The 8,765-nt window shown below is 41.2% G+C and overlaps 1 protein-coding gene across 1 annotated transcript in view; it reads left to right on the top strand.

Annotated features, from left to right (window-relative positions):
• Positions 1 to 498: 498 nt before the first annotated feature.
• The window catches only part of TEDC1 (tubulin epsilon and delta complex 1), a 65,036-nt gene continuing 56,769 nt past the window's right edge, over positions 499 to 8,765 (top strand). The window contains exons 1-2 of the mRNA XM_075191914.1: positions 499 to 541; positions 3,265 to 3,467. Coding sequence (XP_075048015.1) covers positions 499 to 541; positions 3,265 to 3,467 — 246 coding nt within the window. The remainder of the gene's footprint in view (positions 542 to 3,264; positions 3,468 to 8,765) is intronic.

Raw genomic sequence — 8,765 nt, 5'->3', positions numbered from 1 at the left:
GCCGGGTAGGTCTGAATCTTTACACTCTCCACACAGGTGGGGACCAGCCCTCACCAAAGTGATAAGCGATAATAGGCCTGCATCGGGCCACACCCCTCCGGGGCCACAGAGAGGAACCTCTCTTCTTCTTTGATGTTGTAGCAGAGGTGAGCTAAGTTGGGGCTGGAGGGTATCCTATAAGGTGTCTTAGGCTATTTGGCAACTTATACCCTGGGTATAGAGAGGAGGGCTGTCAAACCTTTTTTTTTTTTTTTTGTAGTGCACTCCTGGCTAGCGCCTGTACCTCTGGGAGCTCTGCTTTGAAGTCAGCCTGCGTGATCTAGACTGTCTGGACACCTGGGCACCCTTTAGGACTGCAGCTTGGGGGGCAGCAGTTATAGGTGCTGGTCAGCTCTTACATCAGGCACACCTTCAGCCCAGTCCCGGAGACACCTCGCGAACCGGAAGTGCGGCCGTAGCGTCGGACCGGGGACTTCGGTTTTTCGTACCGCCGATGGGATGCAGAACAGCCGGCTCAATGAGAACAGCAGCCGGACCCACAGTAGGTCCTACAGCAGGCCGGAGATGGTGAACGCGAGTCTCAGGCGAGCGCAGGTTCACACAGCGCGACAGCACAGATCCACAGCGCGGCAGCACAAACTCGTCCTCCAGATAGCGCCCACTTATTTTCAGCGCATCAGGTAGCCGGTGATCAAGTGGGGACAATGGGTTCCAAAATAGGGAGGGCTACGGGCAAATCAGAACTCTGCAATGAGGGCTCAAACGGTGAATCACTCGAGGCCGGGGATCTCCTCTCCGCTAGGCCCAAGAAGCACTCAGAGAAACCACAGCCCTTAGGGAGACGTTCTGACCCCCCAGATTTCTTGAGGGGACAACACCCCCGCGGTAGAAAGAATTAGGGGCCATTGTAGAGGTCAACCAAGTCCGGTAATTGTCAATTTTCGGGGTTTTAGAGGAGAGCTGAGAGACACACCACGTCTGCATAGTATGGCTGATAGGCCACGCCCTCCTAGAATGGTAATCTTAATACTTATTGTTCGTGACTAGGAATATGTTACAGAATTATTAAATGTGGTTTGAGATGCATTTTGAGATACAAATCTGTTTGGTGATCTTCTAAAGGTATACGACAAACTATTGAGATTAATTTTTATTAATTGATTATGGAGAGAGTTATGGAAAGAATGCCCAAAATTTATTGAGCATTGGAAAGCTCTTCTATTAATTCTCTAACGCCTTGTAAAGCTCTGGCACTCCTCACAAACAGCCTTATGTCGTCCGTAGTCATGAGACTGATCTGGACTGTCAGAGGAAAAAAAAATAGCAGCACGCTGGAGCTATAGAAGCTCACTGAAAAGTGACTGTCCTGTGCCTTAAAAAGAGCACCATAGAATGTCATTATTGAACCCTCCTTTCCTGTCGGCAGACAGGAAAGAGGCAGTCTTGAGTGCTTGAGTGGCTCTACGTAGGGGGCAATCACCTGCAGGTTCTCAGCAGTGCTAGCATACAGATAAGTGCTACTTGACTGAGGTTGAAATTTGTCAATACTCTGTTTTTTGCAATAGTAGTAGAGTGTTGCACAACTGGGGACATAGAGGTATATCTACTAAACTGCAGGTTTGAAAAAGTGGAGATGTTGCCTATAGCAACCAATCAGATTCTAGCTGTCATTTTGTAGAATGTACTAAATGTTAACTAGAATCTGGTTGCTATAGGCAACATCTCCACTTTTTCAAACCCCCAGTTCAGTAAACATACCCCCATAGTGTGTAACCTAATTTGAGGCAGAATAAAAAGTCTGCGGCGGAATTGGTGGGGTTATCAGTGCAAATGTTAGCAGCATATTTCTTTTAAAAAAAAAAAAAAAAATAGTACAAGGTTATATTCTGTGCTTGGTCAACATGCTAGTTAAAAGAGAGTTCCACCCCTGCGGAATAAGAGCATCTCAGAAGAGAGTTGATTTTTCCTCTTTACCTGTTATTTATTATTTTTCAAATTAAATGAAAGGTAGGGTATGATGAGGGGACAGCAAATAAAGAGGAAGCCAAAATCAAAGTAAATAATTAGCATCCCAGCATATCAATTGACAAATTAAACAAATGGCTTCTCCTTAGCCAGGGATCTAAGGGTTTAGAATAGAACATTTTAAATAAAGAACTAATCAAGACATACCAGACCTATCTCTGCTACTGATTCGGGTTGCTTCTAAAATGTGTAGCTCCGTTTTGTATTTAATCCAGAGTAGTCCCAAATGTTTTTTTTGTTTGTTTTTGTTTTTTTAATAATTGTAATTGTGTGGAATCATGGCTGATCCTCCCTAAAGGCACAAGCCAATTGGAGGTGATAGCCCACAAGGCTGCTGAGATAATATGAAAATTAAATTTAACCCATAACTAATTTACTTGCCCCATGAACAATGGTAATATTTATTTAAAGTTTGTGCAGTAGGACTTGAATTTCGCTGTGTTCACAATGTCTTTTAACACAACTGGTAGAATTCTGCCACTTTTGCAAGTTTGCCTAACTTCAGTATTTTTGCTCTCTGCAGTTTTGTTTTTTTCCCCCTTTTTACCTTTACCGTTTGCTGCATTAACATATCTGCACAGTACACAAGTCAATCACTCAAATATATTGTAAAGTTGAATGCAGGTGAAGCATTACAGAAGGATGTGAGAGAATATTTTAGGCAGCAGCATCCCAGTAGCCTGTACACTTTTGAAGCCAATGGCAATTCGTTATAGAGACTGCTTCTAGGCTACTGCTTCTTTTTATAGTGAATTTATTAATCCTATTTTGCAACCTTGTGGATGTGGCACATACAGTTGCCGGCCGCATCACATCACATGACATGCGATGCGGCCGCGTCATTGAGACGCGGCCGCATCGCCTGTCATGTGATGTGGCCGCCTGTGCGCTGAGGCGGCCGCAAGAAAAAAAAAAACAACGATCTTTGTGGCCGGCCCGAACAGGGGACAGACTGAGCGGCCCGGTGGACCGATGCCCCCCGGTCCAGCCCGCCCCTGGGCACATACCCTTTCTTCCAGAAGTGCCTGTGCTGAAGGTGGTCTGTTATAATCGGGTAAGTGCTGGGAGAGAACTGGAGTGCTCTGATTTTTGTGTTCCTGAATGAAAAAATAAATAAAGAATGATGGCTTAAATTTTAGGACAGCAAACATTACCATGACTAAATATGAATGGGTAAGTATGTTAAAAAAATATATATATCTTATGTTAACTTTTTACATTTTTGGTTTTGTTTTACAGCTAATCAAGTTAAATATGTAAAATATGTATTGCAAACTCAAGGCTATGGAAGATCGGCCTTTTATGATCTTCCTGATGATGGTAAAGAGGGCAGCAGGGAAATACTGCTAGCCTTTTCTTGGCTCTTATTCAGAGTGAAGATACTTGAGATAATTTTGGAAAAGAACAGAGTTAAAGTGGGTGACCACATAACAATTTGTCTGGTATGTATGTCCTATTTAATTTCAAATGTACAGAAATATACTATATGAGCAATGTCCTTAAATAAGAGGCTTGGTTGTGAAAGAGGCAGCTTAAAATCATACTATTGATTATAATGCAGTACACATTGATAGGTTATGAGCATAGACAATCAGTTGCCACACAATTCTGTATCTGTGTCAGAAAACATGAGCTTGTGTATGTGTGTATGTGTGTGTGTATATACATGTATATATTTACATACTTTATGGACAAAAGTATTCCGACGCTTGACCATTACACCAACGGACTGTAATGACATTGTATTCAGATGCATACACTTTAATATGGAGTTGGTCCCCCTTTTTGCAGCGATAACAGCTTCCACTCTTTTTTGAAGGCTTTCCACAAGATATTGGAGTATTTCTGTGGGAGTTTGTGTCCATTCATTCTGTAGAGCATTTATGAGGTCAGGCACTGATGTTGGACGAGAAGGCCTGGCTCACAGTCTCCATTCCAGTTCATCCCAAAAGTGCTCAATGGGGTTGAGGTCAGGGCTATGTGGCCAGTCCAGTTCTTCCACACCTAACTCATCAAACCATGTCTTTGTAGTCCTTGCTTTGTTAACTGGGGGCACAGTCATGTTGGAATAGAAAAGGGCTTTCCCCAAACTGTTGCTACAAAGTTGAAAGCATAGCATTGTCCAAAATGACTTTGTATGCTGAAGCATTAAGATTGCCCTTCATTGGAGATAAGGGGCTAACCCAAACCCTGAAAAAACAGCCCCATACCATTATCCCTCCTCCACCAAACTTCACAGTAGGCATAATGCAGTAAGGCAGGTAACGTTCTCCTGGCATCCGCCAATCCCAGACTCTCCCATCTGACTGCCAAACAGAGAAGCAGGATTTGTCACCCCATAGAACACTTTTCCACTGCTACACAGTCCAGTGTTGTGTACTTTACACCATTCCATCCAACGCTTGGCATTGGTCTTGGAGATGTGAGGCTTGCATGCAGCTGCTCGACCATGGAAGCCCATTCCATTAGCTCCCACTGCACAGTTTTTGTGCTTACATTAATGCCAGTGGAAGTTCGGAACTCCTCAGCTATGAAATCAGCAGAGCGTTAGCGACTTTTACGCACCATGCGTCTTAGCAGTCATTCTATCCCTTACAGTTGACCGTGGAATATCCAGCAGGGATGAAATTTCATGAACAGTCTTATTGCAAAGGTGGCATCCTATCACAATACCACGCTTTTGAAGTCGTTGAGCTCTTCAGAACGACCCATTTTTTTCCTCAAATGTTTGCAAATGGAGACTGCATGGCTAGGTGCTTGATTTTATACACCACTGGAAATGGGTCTGATTGAAACACCTCAATTCGATAATTAACAGGTGTGGTCAAATACTTTTAGCACTGAAATATATATACGCTATACAGACAAAAGTGTAAATTTCGTAGTGACAGTATGGAAAATATAATGGGAATGTATGTGGCTAGACAGTTCTACACTGAAGGTAGTAGGGTAAGTCGGGGTGTATGGCATACCACCTTATAGACCCTCACTTTGACCACTATGTATATAAATATTGCTGGAACTGTTGTCTTAAGGCAGATTAGAAAGATTATTAACTTTTAGTTTGTGAGGTTAGCAGAACTATATATTTTTTTTTTTCTTTTTTACTCTCCTTAGCTGTGGGTAATTTTTTGACATTGCAGAATAAATATTTGAACAGTTAGTTTTCTGCATTTGGTGGATAATTCATAAGCTTGGATACAAGCAATGAATTGCAACATTTTTGTTAGCGTTCAGCTAGCCCATTATATCATGCAGAGTTGCTTTTTGGTATTTACCTTGGATATTCACAATGAGATTGAATGCGCTCTAAACCCTTGTTAAAAATAATATGTAAATCATCCGGAGTATGGCAGAGTAAGTCACTGGACACAAGCTGTAGTGTACACAACAATATAAGGTTTTATTTAGATATATTGGATTCCAGGATATACCAATAATATATCTTCCAATCACATTAAAAGCAAATACATACAATAATAATAAAACACATTAGAAAACTTTTCAACATAAATAAAATAGAAAAATAAAGGTATAATTATGAATAAAGAAAATCTTCCTCTCCACTCAGAGTAGAGCTATATCAACATGCTTGGATTATAATGAACCAAATTGCAATGTGGAGCAATACATTCGTTTTTAAGAATACACAGAATATGGATCCTGATCTTTGCAATGAAAACCAATGTCTCTCAATTTAGGAACATCCCAGTACATACAAACTTCTGAGAGTCAATAATAAGAGGAAGATATCTGCCAATGAAACATCTGAGTACAATCTCCGGATAACGAGCCGAATGTAAGTATTGGGTATAAACAGAGGTAGCAAATATCAAGTCACTTACAGCCTCAACCTCTCCATCTGTGTCCCACGGCTCTCCTACAAAAATGAATCCTAATCGAAGTGGTGTGCACCACAATAAGCAGTCCTGGTAAAGAGGGCGATTGAATGAAAGGTACCTGCAAAGTTAGTTCCTTCCTTCGTGTAGCATATTATTATTATTATTATTATTATTATTATTATTAATTTTAATTTATAGGGCGCCACTAGGTGTCCGTAGCGCCGTACAGGGACAAATGAAATTACGATACGAGGTAAGACAGCACAGTGCAGTAAACAATAAGCACAGTAACTCAGTGAGCTCAAAGCACAGCTAGAGGGAAGAGGGGAAGGTCCCGCATACGGCGGAGCCCAAGAGGGAGGGCACGGATGACAGGGAAACCCCCAGAGGGGAGAGGAGGGAGCAAGAGGGGACGGGGGGAAGAGGGTCCTCGAGGAGGAGGGCTAGGTGGCTGGAGAGCAGAGTTAAAAGTGGTGAAGACAGGAGGAGAGATGACCCTGCTCAAAGGAGCGTACAATCTAAGGGGTGGGGTAGACAGACAGAGAGACACGGGGGAGGAATGGAGGATATACAGAACGGTCTTTCATATCCATATGAAAACCTCCAGTAAACTCCTATCTGATCCGTTTCGTTCCATGGAACTTTTTTAAAGCCAGATGACATCACATTTCCATTTACCAATATGAAATCACTCTGAGTACAGTGATTGACCAAGTGACATTTGGTATTTGAGGGACAGCCTAGTTTTTGATGAGGGATCAGTGAGCATAATGAGTCAAGTTTGAGCTGCGCACATAAAAAATGGTAGGTAGTTTTCAAAGCGGCTGCATTTCGATCCTTTAACCCAGTGTTTCCCAACTCCAGTCCTCATGCGCCCCCAACATCTCATGTTTTCAGGATTTCGTTAATCATGCACAGGTGACTTAGTCTACTTGGCTGAGTCAGTAATTATCCCACCTGTTTCCACCAACATAAATCCTCAAAACATGAGCTGTTGGGGGTGCATGAGGACTGGAGTTGGGGAAACACTGCTTTAATCGGTTCAACAAATCTGTTTTATAATTTGCCGAATTTATCAAGGGGGTCATTCCACATCAGATCACCCAAAAAAACATGAAATGTCCACCACCCGTCTCAGTTTTTTTTAAAAAAATTTTTAGTTAAGAGAGGATGTCAAAACAACTATTTCTGCCAAATATCTCGACTGTCTGACAATTAGTTGATTAAATATGGATTTTTCAATTTATTAAATAATTTACTAATCGCGAGTTTTATCCAGGTTATTTGAAGTATTACGGGTTTTTATTAAGGAATCAACACAAAATTTGGACCCCTAAGTTAACTCTTCTCCCGAATCCAAAAATCCAAACCAAATTACTTTATTTGCCTCACGTTTTGCGTTACGGCAAAAACGCACGTTTTTTGAATATAATTAAAAAACGCTAGATTCAATTGACATTAGGGATCCCATTTTTTTGGGGGTGTTTAAAAAAGGTATAAATTACTACCACACAAAAAATCAGCCGGGTACTCTCTTTCATAGTGGAGAAAAAAAATAATGAAGTTGGTGGTCGATTACTGCTGTACAGCATACATAATTTACACATTGTTAAAAACCATATAAAAAAAGTGAACTACACTGAGGCAATGGGATAAAACTCCCATGCAGGAAATAAAACAAACAGAAACTGATGGGAACGGGATTCCCTTCAGAGAGACCAAAACTGAAACTTTCCAGAGAGAGGGAGACACAGAGTCAATCATGGCAGCTGCTCATTTGGTAGTCTTTTAAATACGGACTGCCATATTACTATTAACTAAAAAAAACATTGGATTACATAGCTGGGACCACTTTACAGATGAAGAAAAATAACTTTTTATTCTGAGAACTGACGTTTCAAATGCAATAACCAATGATCCTGAAACCTCAGTCTGCTACCATTATGAAAAGCTTCTGCTGCTAAGATATGAAGAGTTTCAGAAAACAAGGTGTGATCCTTTCTTGTCTCACAAAAAAGGAGCCAGAAAAAGCTTAAAAGTTATGTCACTGAAGTGGACCAAATAACATGATGACTGTCAGCTTGTTGTATATTTTAGGCAAGATGATTGTGACACTTCAAACTGTGTGAGCCTGTGCGTTATTCGCGATACCCATCACGATGTCGCTATAACTGTGCATGCCTGCATTACAGTAGTTATGAAACACTTAGTAATACTATTGTCAAAATTGGAGTATGTTTACTACTTTAGTGATGGTGCTAGTGCACAATACAAGAACTGCAAAAAACGTTTTTAATTTATGCTTCAATAAGGATGACTTCAACATTCAAGCAGAATGAAATTTTTTGCCACATCTCATGGTAAGAGTCCATGTGATGGCATTGGAGGGACAGTTAAATGTCTAGCCACATGCACCAGTCTGCAGGCAGTGGAAACCCATCACATCTTGCCGCCTTTGGACCTGGGCAAATTAAAATGTACATGGCATAAAGTTTTTTTTACGTGTCACAAAACTATTTAGTTAGACTGCAAAAGCAAGCTGCATAGCCATCTAGAAACGGCAAACACTGTGGCAGGAACGCATTCTCATCAGATTTCGGCCTATTAGTAATGATGAGCTACAAATATATAGATTGTCATCAGACGACATAAAGACAGGAGGAACCAAAGTTAGTGTCACTATGACCACAGTCACAAAAAATGTGGACAATAGTGATCTGCAACTTGGAACATACATAGCAGCAGTGTATGATAACATCTGGCACATTGGGTATGTCATTCAATGTAATGAGGAGGAACAAGATGTGCTGGTACACTTAATGAAACGAAATCCATCAACAAATCTGCTGTCCTGGCCTTCAAGAGATAAGTGTTTTGATCCTTTTATTCACGTCCTCT

This window comes from Mixophyes fleayi, chromosome 12 (genome assembly GCF_038048845.1).
Source record: "Mixophyes fleayi isolate aMixFle1 chromosome 12, aMixFle1.hap1, whole genome shotgun sequence".
NCBI classification, from domain to species: Eukaryota; Metazoa; Chordata; class Amphibia; order Anura; family Limnodynastidae; genus Mixophyes; species Mixophyes fleayi.
This window is presented reverse-complemented; position numbering and strand designations above follow the sequence as displayed.